This window comes from Aspergillus fischeri, genomic scaffold (genome assembly GCF_000149645.3).
Source record: "Aspergillus fischeri NRRL 181 1099437636264 genomic scaffold, whole genome shotgun sequence".
NCBI lineage: Eukaryota > Fungi > Ascomycota > Eurotiomycetes > Eurotiales > Aspergillaceae > Aspergillus > Aspergillus fischeri.
The window spans coordinates 732626-751026 of record NW_001509762.1 but is presented as its reverse complement, the minus strand read 5'-3'; the positions used below and the strand labels follow the sequence as shown (position 1 = coordinate 751026).

The following is an 18401-nucleotide window of genomic DNA, read 5'->3' as shown; positions in this document are numbered from 1 at the left end:
AACAACAGCCAATTATTAAGCAATTATTAAGCAATTATTCAGCATTCGCCACCGTTAACTATTTCTTTATGATAATAGATAGTGGGCTCTAGATACGGGGACCTAAGCCTAGATTGCCGGCCGAGCTTATGCGATTGTCTTAGATTTGATCCTATCGGTCTTATCTCGCCTGTGGACCGGGGTAAGCGATTCTGCCAGCCTGCTATGGTTGAACAGAATCACTTTAGGAATTCGGTTGGTTGGTCTCTTGGCGTAGAACTACGGAGTACTGAGTGAGATAGTAAATAGTACGTGAGCGAGTAATGACTATTCTGTCGTGATACCACTACTGCCTTATGCCAAGGCATATCTCCATCGTGTTCGCAGGACGGTTTGAGTGGCTTCAAATTCTGCCAACGAGAGATATCTCTGTTTTAGCCGGCTTTTGAAACCAAAGCTCGTGCAGAGCTTTGATTGACTGCTAGGTTTGGTGAATTCATAACCTAAGGGGACACTTTTTAGTGGCAATTCATTCCCGCAGATTAGCACCATGAGTCAATGACACATATCGAGAATGCCTGCACAGCGGTTGCTGCTGCTGCTTATATTCAAGGCGCCATGAGGCATTGGTAATCATCTGATGCCGAATCTCGAGATCTCTGCAGGTCAACAGACCACTGCCGTTGAAAAGCTGCTGGTGGATTTCGTGTCTTGTCGTGTTTGCAGCTCGACCTCTGAGAAGATTGCATGGTGTACTTCACCCCCTTCCTGCCAGGGCACTGTTTATGAAAAGCCATCGCGCGCTCATCAGCTTCTTCTCAAGCGATCAGGCTCCAGGGCGAATGTCACTGTCATTGCTAACTGCGACATTGGACACGGGGATCGTCTAGTGGTCCTTGGTAGTCGCACGGAAGTAAATGACATGTTATCAAAGGAATATTCAGGAGGATAGGTTATCACTTCATTACGAGGGTCTAAGAACGATTGAACTCTCGACGTAGGGTGTTGATACCTGTCATATCAATGTATGCTGGTCAAGCTATGTATATTTGACATGGATGACTGAAATAGGATGCCTTTGTCACCTAGACGAGCTGACGCGTATGGTATGGCGCGCTAGATATAGCATCGATCTATCAAGAAAACTGCAACCTCGAATGTGTCTGAAGTATTTGACATACGTTGTGGGGTAACTGATTGTACTCCGTAAATAGAGTGCATGTCGGAAACATTATCTCCGCCCCGTGATTTCATTCAATATTGCTCAACCCAAATTGTCGCAAAGGCAGGCGGAGCTTGAGCGACACCTCGCTTCTTGGGCAATTCGTCTCTTCTGTACTCTCCCTTCTCCCTCACTCGCTCGTTTCTTCCTCCTTTAAGTCTTTATCCCCTCCTGCCCTGTTCGGGCTCTCCACGCCTGGCATTGGGTCATTCATCTCTCTTCCGTGACAAACAGCTCCAGCTTCTAAGCGATGCCGAGTAAGGCGACTCCTACAGACCCCTCCGAGCTCATACGTGGGCGAACTAGTTTCAAGAAGCTGACTGCATCGCTTCTCTCACTATTAGTCCGGCCACTTGATGAATGGGCCTCTGCCCGCACCCAGTCCCTTCCTCTCTCCGCTCTCAAAGGGGCTGTTGTTGGCATCGATGCGTCGCACTACATTTCCCAGCACCTTCTCCACCACTCGACCCGCGAGCCTTTACTGGTCGCTCTGGGCGGCTTCCCGTTTGCGCTGAAGACCAATATTGAGAGAGAGTTACAGAGTTTTAAGGAATTGGGTGTGGCATGTCTTTTCGTCTTCAACGGCCTAGAGTTTGGGAAGAAGGACCAGCGACCACATGTGCAGACAGAGTCATTGCGAGCTTTCGAACAAGCCTGGGAGCTTTATGACCAACAACAGGCGGACCAGGTAGTCGACGCATTCAGTGGCGCGGGTAAGACACCCTTTCTGCATTCTCGTTATTCCTGTTTACTGGGTTGCGCTGACAACGCTCCGCCCGCTCCAGGCACACCGCGGCCTGAATCCCTTTACAGGTTTTTGCAGCGCATCCTGTACCAAAATGGCGTTGATTTCATCGTGGCGCCGTACAGTGCCGCAGCTCAGGTAAGAAAGCGACCATCGGAGACATTGACTCGCAACGGCTCGGTTTCTTACTTCTCATCTCTAATAGCTGTCCTATCTTGCCAAGGGCTCCAACCCCGTCATCGATGCGGTCTTTGGGCCCTCTGAAGCACTTCTCTTCGGCATCGACAAACTAATCACACGGATGGATATCGAGTCTTCTCAGTTTTTCTGGATTACCAAACAAACCTGCCAAGATGAAATGGGTAGGTTATCAAATGAGCAGTTCCTGGATTTCTGCCTTTTATTGGGCTCATCGTTTCTGCGAACTTTCCCGGGCTTCGAAAACCCAACATTTCCGGGAAAGAGCGTCAGCATTCGTGATGCTCTCCCGATATTCAACCAAGCGGGTCGAAATGCACTGGCTCTATGTGCTCAGTTCGAAGAGGACCGTCGCGTGCAGGAACTTCAATATGCCGATGCCTACAAGCGTGCGTTCATGACGGTGAAGCACCATGTGATCATGGATGTGGATGGCAAGGTCGCGCCTATGGATTCGGAGAACGCCCCGTCCGATATGCATGAGCTGATCGGCCAGCGACTGCCTGAAGAAATTTACTTTTACCTCTCCAAGGGTGTCCTAGGTCCGGAAATCCCTAACTATCTGACATCTGGCGAGGTCCAAATCTCCCTTCCATTGGGAGTTGAAGATACCGAAATATATCGCCAAACTGTGAGCAGCACGCTCACTCCAATCAGGACTCAATCCATCTGTTTACTCTCGAATTCCCTTCACAGGTTCTACCAGACCAAAGTGATCAATATACGGACATGGTTTGACGAAAAGTCGGACAAGTCTATCACACTGAAGACTCTTCCTTCTGTCAAGGAAACCATCCAGGCGTGGAAGATCCGCTCTGACCAGCTGCCCGAGGGAGTAAAGAAGTTACAGGTCGGTTCACCAAGTTACCTGCATGCCAAAGTTGTATTCTCTGACAAGTGACAGAGCACCTCCTCGCCGCTCAAGTTTGCTGTCCGGAGCCTGCAAGATCCCGAATTCGGAGCCAAGTCTCTTGCATCGTCTAAGGATGCTCAAGTGAGTCTAACCAGGGATTATTCTCGGAATTAAATGGTTCTAATGATCAAAAGCCGCTATCGTCGCAGGACGAAATTCTTGCCAACGTCTACTGGAGATTCCTGCAATTGCGAGGCTACATTGATGAGAAGCACCGACTCACCTCATGGGGTGTCTGCCTCGACCAAGCGCTTTCCGTCCTTGATCCCGCCGATAATTTGGAAGAGGCGACATTCCTCGCCGTTGAAATGGTCCGTTTCGGACTCCTGAATTCCAAAGAGTGGTTTTCTCATGTCTCAGGAGGTCCGATGAGAGGTTCAGGTGTGTTGATTGTGCTTCATTGATGCCTTGATGCATACCTTACTGATCTCGCCTTTCCCACTAGATGAGGACAAGAAGTTCAATATCCTGATCTCACGTGTGGCTTGTATCGCTAAGATACAACACAAGAATATCGGCTATTCAGGGCCCCTCAGCAGGCAATTGCTCTGTTACCGCTCTCTTATTTCTGAGGTCCGCTCCACATTAAGAAATCTGATCGAAGTTGTTTTAGCTAGTCTGCTTCTCAGCGGAGATGCTAGCAGAGATCGGAATGACTGGACTGAGATGAGTATCAAGTAAGGCTTATATTATGCTTCACAAAGATCGATGGCTCTGACCTTCATAGACTCCCGTTCATCGACGACAATGACTGCGGTCTCGGCATTGCAGTGCGCACATATCTCGATGACCTGCCCCTGCAGGCGGACTCAACTTCGCCGGAGGCGCGGTTAGATGTGAAGTCCAAGGGTAAAGACTGGTTTCAGCACAGTGACAGCTTTACGAGCAATCTGGAAAAGGCTTTCAAGCTCTGGGATTCGGTAAGTGCCAAAGAATCGAACCCATTTTCACCACGCGAGCTGATCTTTTTCTTCTATCAGGTCTACAAGGGCACGCAGAACGCGAGTAAAGAATTTAAGGAGGTTCAATTGTGGAAGGAGGCAAATGAATGGTTGTCGGGGAGGCGATAGTTGTTAAGCTGTACCCAGGTGATAAGGCTAAGGGGCAGTTGTGGGAACTGGAATCTCACAAATGCAAATCAGAGTCTACGAACATCAACAGCGTTATCAGTTGTCAGCGATGGTGATTCATTGAGGGACTCATCTGGTAAAGGTAGAAATCTAAAGGGACTGTAACACTAAACACCTTACTGGCCACCTGTCATCTCTACATTAGGTGACATACTCATAGTACGTTGTTACAGTTGATCTCTGCAACACATCTTGATTGACGAAGTCAATTGCGCGGTTGTACGAATCGTGGTTTGTAATCTCTTTTGAGTAACTATAGATAGATACCAAGTGTCCTCTTCCGACCCGCTGATAAATCCGATGTGATCTGCGGTGATAGCGGAGCTTCTGGTGTGGGATCCATACGTTGGGAGGCAAATTACACCACCTTCAACTATTTGAGCTGATTTGGTTGAAGGCATTGATTACAGCTCTTCTACCATTGAGACAGTTCGTACATAATATTGTCCAATAGCTTGCGTTTTTGATTGAGGATAATTCAGCTCCTGCTTCTTCCATCACGCAAGCCACCATACCATGGCTCGGTTGAGCTTCCTGCTTGTGAGCTGCCTCACACTGCTCGTCGGTATTGCCAGCGCCACTTCCGCCGTCATTGATCTGCTTCCCAAGAACTTCGACGATGTCGTCCTCAAGTCCGGAAAGCCCGCTCTCGTTGAATTCTTCGCCCCTTGGTGTGGCCACTGCAAGAACCTCGCACCCGTCTATGAGGAGCTCGCTCAGGCTTTCGAATTCGCCAAGGACAAGGTGACTGTGGCCAAGGTGGACGCGGACGAACACAGAGATCTTGGAAAGAGATTTGGTGTCCAGGGATTCCCGACCCTGAAGTGGTTTGATGGCAAGAGCGACAAGCCCGAGGACTACAAGGGTGGTCGGGATCTGGAGAGCCTGTCTGCGTTCATTGCGGAGAAGACGGGCATCAAGCCTCGTGGACCAAAGAAGGAGCCTAGCAAGGTCGAGATGCTGACTGAGTCTTCGTGGAAGTCTACCATTGGTGGCGACAAGAATGTGTTGGTTGCTTTCACTGCGCCTTGGTGCGGACGTGAGTTCTTCCTTTGATGTTTCCCCTTTTTCTGGCTTCGTCGGACTGAGCTAATATGCGTCGGTGATTACAGACTGCAAGAGCCTCGCCCCTACTTGGGAGACCCTCGCCAATGACTTCGCTCTCGAGCCCAACGTTGTGATCGCCAAGGTCGACGCCGAGGCAGAGAACTCCAAGGCCCTCGCCAAAGAACAAGGTGTCACCGGATACCCCACCATCAAGTTTTTCCCCAAGGGCTCGACTGAGCCCATCCCTTACAACGGTGCTCGTTCCGAGGAGGCCTTCATCGAGTTCCTGAACGCCAACGCCGGTACTAACCGTGCCGTTGGCGGAGGTCTCAACGAGAAGGCCGGCACAGTCGCCGTTTTTGACGAGTTTATTACTAAGTACGTCTCGTCGCGCAACGCCGGGGAGCTGGTTGCGGAGGTTAAGAAGGCTGCCAAGGGTCTTCAGGACAAGTATGCTCAGTACTATGTTAAGGTTGCTGAGAAGATCAGCCAGAACGAGGAGTATGCCAGCAAGGAGCTGGCTCGTCTCAAGAAGATCCTTGAGAAGGGTGGCTCGGCCCCCGAGAAACTTGACGATATTGTTTCTCGCAGCAACATCCTGCGCAAGTTTGTTGGCGAGAAAGACACTGATGCCAAGGACGAGCTGTAAATCATTCCACTGGCTCAAGTATGTAAGATTGCACGGATTTGGAGATCATTGACGGACTTGTTCAATTGTATGATCTTTGGTCCTTGAAATATGTTCCTGGAACTCCATGATGCAAAGAATGTAGGAACTAGGGCTTGACCCAAGCGAAAATAGTTCAACAAATATATAACAAGAGGCATCTATCCTTCAGAATCTCAATAGGGTATCTCTCAATACGTGAGACATCAATACAACAAAGTACACTTGCACATCTGCCACGCCAGCAAATGAATGCATCGCTGAAGAAGAACTTAACCGATAAACTCCATTCCGCACAGAAACAGACCACCAATTCAACATCATGCTATGGAATCGAAAGGCCACACTTTATATGCCTGCACGAATGTCATTTTGTCGGAGACGACGCTGTTGCCGCAGCCGTGTCGCCCGCAACAGTCAAGGAAGCTTCCAGCTCGTCAAGGCGCGTAGCCATATCGTCCACTAGAAATGCTCAAGTCAGTATCATGTATAGCTAGCCTAGTGATGGGTTCCATGTACGAGGTAAACGAACGTTTTGCGAACACTTCCCGCGACACATTGTCGAACTTGTGTTGTAATTGGTCCAGGAGGTCGTCGACCGCTGCTGAGAACTGGCCTTGTGCGTCGGTGCTCTACAGTGACTGTAAGTGATATGTACTTAACAATACTGTGACAGGTTAACAAACCTGTTGCGATCGCAGAGATTCCCCGGTGGGAGGGGTGACAGCCTCTGATGTCGAGATGGATTTGTCATCTTCTGCCATGGTGTATTGATGGTGGTGTTTCGGCAGGGTACGAGAAGTCGGATTTGAGACCACCGTAAACTACTGTGGGAATTTTGAAATAAATGTTATGTAGCACGAAGGACAACCGCAAAGGTGATGTTTATCGTCCTGTATACTACTCTCGGTGCTGATATCGAGATTAAGACGATAAGATGCCCAAGGATCAACTGTTTCTCCTGATTACCGAGGGGCTCCAGGCTAAAGCTGGACTAGTCCGGGCTTATCTTGAATGCTAACCAGATAAGGACTAGCGGCATCCCAAAAAAATTCCCGTAGTTTCCTGATCTGAAAGTCCGCTGCGGTGCTCGACAGTAATTGCAAGCTTGCAGTCGAACATTCCTTTCAACCTTATCGTGATTTTCGCTTTCATAGAGAGAATGCCTAAACGCAGCAAGTTACTCCAGGCTCTGGATGCCCACAAGGGCCGAGACTACGATGCAGAGAAGCAGAAAAAATTAGTCAAGGCCGCAGAGAAGAGAAAAGCGACAAAGACGACGAATTCAGGAGATGATGAGAATAAGGAAGAGGAGACTGTTGAAACAAATGGCAAGGTATGTTGGAGTCGCCACAGGAACGATGGAATCAAAATTGCTAAATCAATCGCTCGCGTGCGCACAGGCTGAGTCGGAGAATTTGAAATCCAAGAAGCGCAACGCTCCTGACGATGAAGAAGAAGACGGATCAAGCGACAATGAGGATGAAGAGTCGCATAAAGAGGCTGCTGTAGAAGCAGAAGACAACGAGGAAGATGAAGATGACGAGGAGGAGGGAGAAGAGGAAGAAGAGGACATTCCTCTATCCGACTTGTCCGAAGACGAAAGAGAGGATGTGGTTCCTCACCAGCGCCTCACGATCAACAACTCTGCTGCTATCAACGCATCTATTAAACGCATTTCGTTCATCACCTCCCAGACGCCGTTTTCAGAGCACAATTCGCTAGTCTCGAAAGAGCCGATCGAAGTCCCCGACCCCAACGACGACCTGAACCGAGAGTTGGCTTTCTACAAGGTTTGCCAGGCTGCCGCTTCAGAGGCACGTAGCCTGTTGAAGAAGGAGGGTGTTCCGTTCACTCGGCCCGGCGACTATTTTGCGGAGATGGTCAAGACCGACGAGCACATGAGCAAGATTAAGAAGAAGCTTTACGACGAAGCTGCTGCGAAGAAGGCTGCCGCGGAAGCCCGCAAGCAGCGGGATCTGAAGAAGTTCGGAAAGCAGGTGCAAGTTGCCAAGTTGCAACAGAGACAGAAGGAGAAGCGCGAGACACTCGAGAAGATCAATGAGCTGAAGAAGAGTATGTTACCCGTTCTTTTCACACAGGTCCCTGAACAATTACTGACATGCTCTCCCGTCTACTAGAGCGCAAGGCTGATAAGTCTGGCATTACGGACAATGATAACGATCTATTCGATATCGCCATCGAGGACTCTGGCAAATCCGACAGCCGCAAGCGTAGTCGCGGCAATGAGAGCGGCGGACCCTCACTGAAGCGCCAGAAGAAGAATGAAAAATACGGCTTCGGTGGTAAGAAACGGCACGCCAAGAGTGGTGACGCTATTTCTAGCGGAGACCTGCGTAACTTCTCGGTCAAGAAGATGAAGGGTGGCTCCAAGAGACCTGGGAAAAGTAAGAGAGCGGCGGCAAAGGGCAGGTCCTAAGGTAATGACTAGTTACTTTTGATTGTTCCACTTTTTCATTGTCTATTTGTCTTCGGCTGGGAAATCAAAAGCAGAGATCTATTGTTTGGCGTTCAAAGAATCGTCTGTCTTCACTTGTCCTGTTAGATAGCTGTCCAGACAGAATTTGGACTTCCTGACCATCGATGTCAAGTCCTCCATGTATATTGATCAATCTCAGGCATGCCCTTCTTAAGGGAATAATCTTCTCGCTGCGTCTCATATTGTGATTTTGTATGGGATATATACCCTGCTTCCCCATTAATGCTAATTATTTCCAGTTGGTATCATTCGAAGAACTCATGTCTATCAAAAATATTATTTGGTATCATTAGCAATCAATCCACAACGCCGCGCTCATCTTCCGACATCCGAAATGCGTAGTTCCCTCCATGTTAGACCTGCTATATCTTCGATGATGTATTAATCATGCACGCGTCGTGTCCTTCATTAGGATGGATCTGTATTCTGTCCCTTCGTATGCAGACTCGTGGGCCTAATCATCGATGGGGTGATCGACCTACCAAGTCCAGTCAGCACCAGACGAACGAAATGTAAGCAAATGATAGTCACTAAGGAATAGTCGAACGGCTGCGTACTGCTCGAGCTCTCATTGCTGTCTGTTGGTGCCAACAGCAGTTTAGAGTCTAAAACCAGCATGTTTTAAGCATTTCACAAGGGATCTTCTAGTCGGTGATATGCAGCAGTTCTCTCATGACTCCGGTTGACCGTTGGCCCCGTTCTCTATGAGCGAAAGCCCAGCGTCAAGGTTCCCCATCTCCCGAATCCGTTCGAGAAGATTACCAACGCGTATATTAATATTCAACCTTTGTTCCGCAAAAACAAGGTCAAGTTTGGCCTTGGTGTCGTCTGCATGCGCCAAGGAATGATCTTGGATTAATTCTTTGCCTCTCTTCGTGTTACTCTTGTTGATCACCTTTCCACATCCTCGTACTTGGCAAGTCCATGTATCGGATGGCACATCGTCGGCATGAGTAATGTCTAAGCCAACTGAGTCCTGGACTTGATCTGCGGCGGAAACGGAAGTATTTCGGCTTTGGAGAGTTTCCTGCAGAGGTTTTTTGTGTTGAGGCGTGGAGGCCGTGTCTGATAGAATGGAGCGAGTTCTTCGTTTTGCTCTGGTTGATAGCGGGTCCCGTATCAGATCATGACCGCGAACTTTACTGGGGGTCTCGAATTCATCCAAGCCGTCCTGATCCCCATCCGATATATCATCTGGGTCTATCGCAGTGCTCCGTGTACGCTTGCCAATTTGCTTGGTGGAGAATGCGCTCGACTTCGGGCGAAGCACAGATTTGCGAACTAATCGTCTTCGTGGTCTGCGATTTTCTTCCGGTTCACTCTCTTCATCAGAGGACTCTTCTTCTCCAGAAGTCCGGGGACGTAACGGAGTAAGAGCGATCTGCTGAAGTTCATTCCTCTTTGACGCGGCCTTCAGCTCACGGTAGATAACCTTCCGTGACCAGTCAAAGTTCGGCGTCTTAGCTTCGTCCATCAGCCCCAGGATGATGTTGGCCCTCGATGAGATAAGATCTTGTGCGTACTCGGGACTATCTATCTCGAACCGGCTCACAAGGGTGGAGGCAAGTAAATCGAGATTGAGCTGACGTTTGGCCAAGTGTCCTGCCTCTTTCAACTCAAGGATCACCTGGTAAATTGCGTCTGCCTGCGTCTTTGAAATCACATTCGGATCAGGCACATGCGTTGACTCTTCTAAGACCTCATCAATGTCCTCGTCCTTGTCCTCGTCCATAGCTTCTCCATCTTGTTTTGACTCGTGCGAAGATCTAATTTCTTCATAGTCCTCCTATTTTGTGATCATCAGCAAAGGAAATCGTGATGCTAGGGACTGAGGAATCTGCTCACAGGAAACTTCTCGCACAGATGCTCGAAAAGGTGTGTTTTGGTCCATTCCACTTCCTCTTCACCCTTCAGCATCCGAGAGAGGAGGAAGTTGTGATGTTTGTAAAGGACTTCGGCGGAATCATCAGCGTCCTCGCAAATACCATGTGTGTGGTTGACATACTAAAAGCACCGTGTTAGTCACTGACACCTAAAGTCCATCAGACCATGTAATCTGAACTCACCTCCTCACACAGGTACTCAACGCTTGGATACCCATTCTTCCGTCTTCGTCCCTTCGGTTGGTGTCTGTCCGCTAAAAAATATAACAGATCAATGGCTTCGACCACATCATTGAACATTGGTCGGTAACCCCTCGCTGGCGATATGGAAAACCAGCCAGCACGGCCAGCAATCCAGACCCCAACCTCACCGTCGCTATGCTGGCCGTAGGCATAATGTGTCACATTATCGATCACAATCCGTTTTGTAATATAATCAGGATCGAGGACTATCCGAACAGACAAGATTCAAGTCAGTTTCTGTCTGAAGACGACGAAGATTGCGGTACTCGTGAGAGGTACTATGTGTAACAATTAAGGTTGTAACTCCAGTAATACATACCTAGAGACTCTTGCTCCTCTTCCACCTCGTCCAAACAGCCCGTTACCTGAACAGGGTTGCTGGGAGACGCTGTAAGCAGATTGGCATATCGGGATTTGCCTGGCACCAGGACCCTGACTTCAGACAGACTGAACTCCTCCCAGTCGTTCTCGTCCGTAAGAGATGGGTCTCTGGCGGCCAGGACACTATCTTCTCGCGACGTCATGTCTCGGGGAGCAGCATGGTGTCTTGAGTGATATAAAAAGGAGTTGACGAAAGCTTCTTTAGAAGCCGAACGCAAAGGTTGAAGGACCAAGAGATAAATCGAGTGAGGATGGTCAGAATGGAGTTCGATAGAGTCACTCGAGACACCTTCCTTTGTCTGGCACAACCCACCCACCCCCCGACAGACTGGTAATTACCTGTCATTTACGAAATATGGGGGTCGGGTAACCTTGTAATTCTCCGGTATGCACGAAATAAGTGTACCGTACCGTTTTGCTGAGATATCTTCTTTATCGAACCCGGCAATGTTCTCTCTTTTTTTGTAGTAGAGTTGGTGTGAGAAATGCATTGCTAAACTGCCAGCTAGCTTCAATGCATATTGATTGATCCCTACCAATTATTAAGGTTGGACACTCATTGATCAAGCTTATTTACCTGCCATCAGCCTTCCTATAACCATATTTAATCCACCTCCCCCGCGACTGATGGGATTCCGTCGCGGCTTCAGATTATTTCGTACCACAATGTCTGGAGAAAAAATCTACGAAGGCGTCTTCGGTATGTTTTCTCCCGCGCACCGGAGCACGGTAAGAAAAAGCGCTAATGTGCAACAGCCGTCCACAAGCCCCAAGGCGTCACATCGGCAGATGTCATCCGAACCCTTCAGCACCATTTCAACCCCTCCAAGCTCTTCAAGCCCTGGCTCGAAGAAGAGCGCGCGCGACGGAACAGAGAGAGCAGCTACCAGCGCAACAGGCGCCGCTCGAGGCGCCTGGACGTCAAGATCGGACATGGAGGTACCCTCGACCCATTGGCGACCGGCGTGCTAGTCACAGGTGTGGGCAAGGGTACGAAAAGCCTCAACGACTTCCTAGGGTGCACAAAGACCTACGAAACGGTTGTGCTTTTCGGAGCTGAGACAGACACCTACGACAAGCTGGGGAAGATCGTCCGACGGGCCCCGTACGACCATATCACTCGGGAGGCGGTTGAGAAGGCGCTCGAGCAGTTCAGAGGGAAGATCATGCAGCGTCCGCCTATCTTCTCGGCGCTGAAGGTCCAGGGGAAGAAGCTTTACGAGTATGCGCGGGAGGGCAAGGAGCCTCCGATTGAGATCCAGTCCCGCCCCGTGGAAGTGAGCGATCTGCGCATCCTCGAGTGGTACGAGCCTGGCACCCACGAATACGAGTGGCCCAAGGAAGAGGCTGCCGGTGAGGAGAAGGAAGTTGCGGAAAGGCTTCTGGCGAAAGATGATACCCTGCCCGTAGCTTCGTCTGCTGAGACCCAAGTCCCGGCAGAGGATAGCGGAGAACAGGAGACATCAACAGCTACAAAACGTAAGACACCGCCGCCTGCTGAGGAGCCCATGAAAGACGAGGTGGATGCTCCATCTGCCACTGATGCCGAGCTTGCTCCATCGGCGGCGAAGAAACAGAAAATCACAGCCATTGGCGACCCAGCGCCGGCGCAGGCTGAGCCATCAGGTGGTTCCTCGGAAACAGTTACCACGCCGGCAAATGAACCCTCCCCTCAACCTCCTGCTGTGAAAATCACCATGACCGTCTCGTCTGGCTTCTACGTCCGCTCCTTGGCGCATGATCTGGGCAAGGCCCTCGGTAGCTGTGGTCTTATGAGCTCGCTCATCCGAACGCGCCAAGCGGATTTCGAGCTGGAGTCTGACAAGGTCCTCGAGTATAAGGATCTCGAAGCCGGCGAGGATGTTTGGGGTCCGAAAGTCAAACGATTCCTAGAGGAGTGGGAGAAGAAGAGAGCGGAAGCGAACACCGAATAAGTCCATTCAGACATAGAACTCGGACACTATCTAAAGGTTTTCCATAATGCTTCAGAATACCTGTGTACAATAGACAGCGTTGATCGATGTGTTCAACATGATGATTCAGCTTGATGAGCTTTTGATTTTCGCTTATTTGCAAATTGCAGGATTTCTGGATAGCTTCGGTAAACCTGCACAGCCTTGCAATAGTACCGGTACTACTACTTGGCATTTGTCTCAGTCACGGTGGGGCTTGGCTTCCCAAATTGCTCAGAAAGGGGATCTTGCAGGTCATTCGAAAATGATAGTAATCCATTAAAGAAAGCCAATATGGTTGCGGGCTGCTTCAACCAAGAATGTGAGATGTAAGATTGCAAGGTCTAAGCTAAGGGATAAAGCACATTTACTAATCAAGAGGATCGACCTCCGCATCAAGCAGGAGATTATTCCATGCAATGGATCTATTTCATCAGATCATGCATCTCATCAGGTTCAACAAATGGCTGGGTGAATGTCGCAAAGAAATAGGAAACGGTTGCAAGTCAGATTGTCAGACACAGTCGGCAGTTGAATAAAGGAGAACCGCTTTTGGCTGGGGTATACCGCTGAAAACAAAGCAATTTGGCAAAAGGACAGTGAAAAGAAAATTTAAAAAGGAAATGCGGCCAACAGGCATGATTTTAGAATGACAGAACAAATGATAGAAAGTAGTCTATGCGGTAAAGGAGAATATCAGGGCAGTGACTGCTGATGAGCACTGTGAGCGTCAACGAGTGCTGTCGTATGTTAGCTCTCTGTATCCTGAAGAATGTAGCAAGTGCATTATTAACGACTTACTTTGGAGCACAAAGGCTTGTCCTTGTCGGGATTCACAGGCGCACTGGAGGGTGCTGCCGTTCAAGAAGTCAAGCAAAATGCTGTTGGGCAGTTCTTGACGATCTTCATCCGGTATACATGGTGTTCTGAACTCAGTCAGATGGTACCGCTTGATCATGTTGCGGCTGGTTGAATCGACATTTCCAGGGGTCAATATCAAGTATCCTTTGTCATCGATCCGAATGAACCGGCGCTTCCAGAGGAGGGTGTCGGGGAACTGAACATTGACCTCGCCGACATCGATTGCCGCGGTGCTCACGCTAACCTTCGGCTTCTCAGCAGCGGCCCGTTCGCTTCCTTCTTCCTTGACGGAAGGACTGAATGCCCCAATGACGCTCTTCTTTGAGTTTGACGTTATCGATGACATGCGGCGTAGGAGTCGAGAAGCGCGAGAGGCCCTCTTCTCCTCAGGGGACAAAGATAAATCGCTGGTCGACTTCGACAAGGCATCTTCTTTTTTCGAGACAGAGGAGACAGACAATCTGCTCTCAGATCGTGACACCGAAGCGGCCCGAGACTGGTGACCAGAAGTTGCAGAAGACGAAGACATACTACGTTCTTCTGATTTGGTAATCGTCTGGTCAAGAGGCCCACGTTCAACGGTCAAAGGACTAGCTTGGAGATTGAGAACGCCTGAGTCCGGAAGGTCTGATTTTGAATCGCTAGGGGCATTGGTTGCGTCGCGGACTATCCGAGCAGTCACCGAGATTGAGCTCGTAGTGCATGCAGCATTCGTACAAGATTGTGAGTCGGGACGTTTGACACTAGGGGCTCGGGAGAAAGCTTCTGGGGTATGAGAGCCATGCCGGGAAATTGAGCCTGCGTCTGAATTGCCCCCACTTAATGACACAGATGCTCGCTTTCGGAGAGCTTCGAAAGAAGAGGATGCAGTAGGTGGAGCTAGGTTCAACCCTGAGTTGGAAGATGATGTTTCACGGCTGTTTGAAAACTTCTCCAGAGCTTTGATGCGCTTTGAGATTCCTGAGGATACATTGATCTTCTTGGCCACAAGCACAGGACCTGTTGCGCTATCCATGTCTCCACAAGGACCAGAGACGGATCTGTCCCCGGAGAGGGACTGCATATTGTAAAATTGGTGCCCCAGGGCGCTCGGGTTCGACACTGCCCGCGAATTCTTCCAAGCATGAGAGCTTATCTGGTCATTGTTATTTGGGTAGACTGGCGACAACGGCGACTTTCCGACTGAAACAGGCTTCGCTTCCTCGACAGTGGCGCTCTTCAGTTCTTCCATGAAGGAATCATCCGAAAGGAGATTTTCGTCATCAGAATAGTCTGGAGTGGGGACCTGAATAGGCTCGAGCTGAGGTTTGCGCTTGTCTTTTCGAGGGTTCACGTTCTTCGAATCCGCATTCGAGATCTCAGGGATCAACTCATTCTGCGGCTCGGCGGGACACGGTGCTATTACCGTCGCTTCAGGAGTGGAGCTCGACCGCGAATTGGAAGTCGGCGAGTCGGGAATAGGAATGGATTGGGGCAGGGTTGAATCGGCCGGGTCGGTCACTGCTAAAGCCTCGTCCAGGCCAGTAACAGGATAATTATTCGGATGTGAGGGAGAGGGAACAATTTGTTGGTTTTTCTCTGTTGCAGCTTTTTCAAAGTTTTGGGGTGGGACGTGGATGTCGGCGCTAGGCAAGCCGGGGCCACTTTTAGTGTCGTTGTCAACGGGCACGGTCAAGTCTCTGTCGGCAGCGTCCGCTTCAATTTCCGGGGGCACTTGAGATGCCTGTAACTGGGGTGTCTCCGATGATTCTTCTGAATTGGCTATAAGAGCGTTGTCTGCGTTCAGGAGCGACTGATTGGGAAGCTGTTCGTCATCGAAGTTGGCGACCTCCATACCCACGGCGGAATCGGGTTTTGTGGAGTCGGACGTAGCAAGCTTTTCGTCAGGGGCAAGCCTTTCCTCAGGAAGTGCGATTGATCCAGGCATAATGGAAAGCTGCGTCTTAGGACAAGGCTCTTTGCTATGTTCGGTCACTGCTGCAGTTTCTTGATCATGCTTCGACTTGTCATCAGCCTGATCAATGTTCTCCTTATTCTCGTCAACATCGGTCAATCTTCCATCCTTCACCTTTCGATCCTTTTTGCTCTCCGCCGCACGCTTTTCCATTTGAGTTTTTCGCAGCTGGAGAGCTTTCATCAGCCGTTCCTTTTCGTTTGAGGTGCCGGATGAAGAGAGAGCACTCAGTGATTTAGCACCAGGTGACAACTGGGGCCGTGAAATCGGCATTGACAATGGTGGGACCAACAATGGCGGCACAGGGGGAGCTGTTCGGCTGGACACGGATGCCACTGGGCTTCCTTGAGAACGGGGCCGGTTTGGGCTCGGGTTGCCTTTCCGTAGCGAAGATGTCCTAACACCAGCCGGTAAAGAGGCTACTGGCCGCTGCTCGGAGTTTCGAGACAGGTTACCTGCCGTGCGAGGACGCCCGCTCCCGTCTACTGAAGGTCGAGGACCACGCTTGACTTTCGGGGTGTACGTACTCGCACGCTCCAGGTCCCTGAGCGACGGCCTGACCGACTGTGTAGACCTCCGCGATTCGGATGGTGCGTAGGATATGTCATCCTCAAGTCTTCTTCGGGAAGCGGGGCGTTCGGATCTGCTATCCCAGGAGATAGAGACTTGATCACTGGCTTGGGAATCCTGGGGGATCTTTGCGACGGTGGGCGATTCGTCGCCAATGGGGGTTTCTCGAGCGTTCGAAGTGACTGATGGGGGCACTATGGTGGCTTCGGATACATGGCTGGTTGACCTTTGTCGATTGTCCGGATGTGGAGATGGGGCCTGCGTCTGGTCCTTAATCGTATTGTTTTCCTCTGCATCTTCAGCAATTTCCATCAGCCTGCGACGGCGGAGGGAGCTTGAAGAGGAGGTGATAGAACCTGACGCAGCATGTAACAGGCACGCAGAAGAGAGTGCACTCTCGGTAAGATCTGCTGACTTTGCGAAGGAGAATACAGTATCATGGGGTGAGAACTTGTCCAAGATTGACTGAAACTGCACTGTGGTTCGGGCTACACACAAGACCGCGTCAGCGAGATCATAGGTTGGCGGGAAAAGAGCACACAATGGAGCCAGGGTGGAAAGGACCTTGTATAAGCCTCGAGAGACCCTCTGGCAGGTAGCTCAGCACCACCTTTCTCCGCCGATATTGTAAGAAACCGTAGACAGGGGAGATTTCTTCATAGCCGTCGATCGCACTCCGCACATCTGGCACCCCGCCTGTTCCTCGATCAAGCAGAGTTATCTCATCCCTTGATACGTAACGGAGAAGAAACCTAAATGACATGAGGCAATGAGTGTCAGCTCGCTTAGATCAAGCGCGAACTATTATCATTCACAGCCACGCGACGCGATTGCGACCGATCGCAATTCATTGACGAAGGTGAACTAACCATCCTCCCGCTTCGGCCAGAGCGCTCTGGTAGGCTTCGATGACAGCGGGATTATCTAGGCCATTAAGAGACATGACGGGAACCGCATTGGGAGCAGGTATCCGGTTCAAATGTCACAATGGAGTGATAGACAAGAAAGACGAATCGTTAATACCTGCAAGGAGGGGTGTTAAATGAGAGAGAGTAGATAGAGATCAAAAGGAAGGAGGACTGCAGTCGGCTTTGGCGAACAGATGGTGAAGACTTAAAACGAATGTGCGAAAAAGACGACACGCGTGCAGATCGAGGCCCTGCCCAGATCAGGCACTGCCACCTAAAGAGTCGAAATCCGTCGCTATCGAGGGATTGACAGGATGAAAGAGGGACTTGACGCCGTTGACGGAGATGTATCTACCTCACGAACCTCTCAGGAGTTCAGGGGCACTCCTAGTGGAGGACTAGCTGCCTCCACTTTCAGAGATAGGGACGGGTCGAAAATCCCCACGTTCCTTGGCCCGCTGGCAATTAGACCCGAGGCAGGGAAAATTAGCGGGTATTCGGTCAGGTACTTGGTCAGGTAACCAAGTGCAAGTGGTGAGATCAGGGCAAGGTACGGACTATCGATAAAAGATTCCAAGAATCAAAGACAAAGCATCAGAGAATTCCATAAGATTCACAGCAGGAGATATTTTCATTGTGACTGGGCAATCAGTAACAAGCGATGACTTTATGGACAAGGCAATTCGGTCAACTGCAGACAAACTTTTTGTGTGTGATAGTTACCTGTATTGTTTGGAGGAACTATAATTTATACGTTATTATCAGCCAAGGTGCGGACTATCTAGATATTTCTCGATAGTATTAATGCTCCAGCTGAAGTATTATTGACTACAGTCTGTGCAGTTGGTTGCCGTACCCTTGTTATCCTTAGTCTATCTACCCCTCAGAGACCCGTATCCCAAGTATATCTATCCTCGGATTATTGCTGCTTGAGATACTTCAATGTTTAGGACAATAATACTTTGTATTTCATATGATAGTCTCTAAAGATGATGACCTGGCAATGCAACACAAACTGTTCATCAGTTGAACAAAGAATGGTGTCATTCTTTCTAGACCTATACGAAGCTTGGTTAGGCAGAAGGATAGATCGTTATATCTCCACGTTTTCATGCAAGCACAGATCGGCCATTACATGCATGGAAGAGCCTTAAAGTTCGTTGCGCCAAAAAATATCAACTTTCTTGGTTCCGAGATTCCCATCGCGGGCGACAGGGCAGCTCCTAGGGTATTCAATAACCTTACTTC

General features: G+C 49.8%; 7 protein-coding genes across 7 annotated transcripts, besides 3 other annotated features; 4 read left to right on the top strand and 3 right to left on the bottom strand.

Annotated features, from left to right (window-relative positions):
* Nucleotides 1-10: 10 nt before the first annotated feature.
* Nucleotides 11-44: a microsatellite.
* A 1407-nt stretch (nucleotides 45-1451) lies between these two features.
* NFIA_075000 (MKT1 family protein) lies at nucleotides 1452-4127 on the top strand (the record flags this gene model as incomplete). The annotated part of the gene is made up of 8 exons (XM_001259471.1): nucleotides 1452-1914; nucleotides 1987-2084; nucleotides 2152-2994; nucleotides 3049-3138; nucleotides 3192-3438; nucleotides 3503-3734; nucleotides 3785-3977; nucleotides 4038-4127. The coding sequence occupies 8 exons, from the start codon at nucleotides 1452-1454 to the stop codon at nucleotides 4125-4127; spliced, it is 2256 nt and encodes a 751-aa protein (XP_001259472.1).
* Nucleotides 4128-4703: 576 nt separating this feature from the next.
* NFIA_074990 (protein disulfide isomerase family protein) lies at nucleotides 4704-5883 on the top strand (the record flags this gene model as incomplete). The annotated part of the gene is made up of 2 exons (XM_001259470.1): nucleotides 4704-5226; nucleotides 5300-5883. The coding sequence occupies 2 exons, from the start codon at nucleotides 4704-4706 to the stop codon at nucleotides 5881-5883; spliced, it is 1107 nt and encodes a 368-aa protein (XP_001259471.1).
* Nucleotides 5884-6268: 385 nt separating this feature from the next.
* NFIA_074980 (heat shock factor-binding 1 family protein) lies at nucleotides 6269-6665 on the bottom strand (the record flags this gene model as incomplete). Its single annotated transcript, XM_001259469.1, has 3 exons — nucleotides 6269-6363; nucleotides 6434-6533; nucleotides 6588-6665. 3 exons carry the CDS (start codon nucleotides 6663-6665, stop codon nucleotides 6269-6271), a joined length of 273 nt encoding a protein of 90 aa, XP_001259470.1.
* A 398-nt stretch (nucleotides 6666-7063) lies between these two features.
* NFIA_074970 (EBP2 family rRNA-processing protein) lies at nucleotides 7064-8341 on the top strand (the record flags this gene model as incomplete). Its single annotated transcript, XM_001259468.1, has 3 exons — nucleotides 7064-7237; nucleotides 7305-7977; nucleotides 8043-8341. 3 exons carry the CDS (start codon nucleotides 7064-7066, stop codon nucleotides 8339-8341), a joined length of 1146 nt encoding a protein of 381 aa, XP_001259469.1.
* A 730-nt stretch (nucleotides 8342-9071) lies between these two features.
* Nucleotides 9072-11051, bottom strand: NFIA_074960 (uncharacterized protein; the record flags this gene model as incomplete). Its single annotated transcript, XM_001259467.1, has 4 exons — nucleotides 9072-10187; nucleotides 10247-10405; nucleotides 10468-10733; nucleotides 10847-11051. 4 exons carry the CDS (start codon nucleotides 11049-11051, stop codon nucleotides 9072-9074), a joined length of 1746 nt encoding a protein of 581 aa, XP_001259468.1.
* A 523-nt stretch (nucleotides 11052-11574) lies between these two features.
* On the top strand, nucleotides 11575-12842 carry NFIA_074950 (pseudouridine synthase PUS4; the record flags this gene model as incomplete). The annotated part of the gene is made up of 2 exons (XM_001259466.1): nucleotides 11575-11608; nucleotides 11665-12842. 2 exons carry the CDS (start codon nucleotides 11575-11577, stop codon nucleotides 12840-12842), a joined length of 1212 nt encoding a protein of 403 aa, XP_001259467.1.
* Nucleotides 12843-13556: 714 nt separating this feature from the next.
* NFIA_074940 (putative GPI-anchored cell surface glycoprotein) lies at nucleotides 13557-17188 on the bottom strand (the record flags this gene model as incomplete). The annotated part of the gene is made up of 4 exons (XM_001259465.1): nucleotides 13557-13600; nucleotides 13662-16733; nucleotides 16810-16997; nucleotides 17115-17188. 4 exons carry the CDS (start codon nucleotides 17186-17188, stop codon nucleotides 13557-13559), a joined length of 3378 nt encoding a protein of 1125 aa, XP_001259466.1.
* Nucleotides 15594-15627: a microsatellite.
* Nucleotides 17189-17393: 205 nt separating the features above from the next.
* Nucleotides 17394-17425: a microsatellite.
* Nucleotides 17426-18401: the final 976 nt, after the last annotated feature.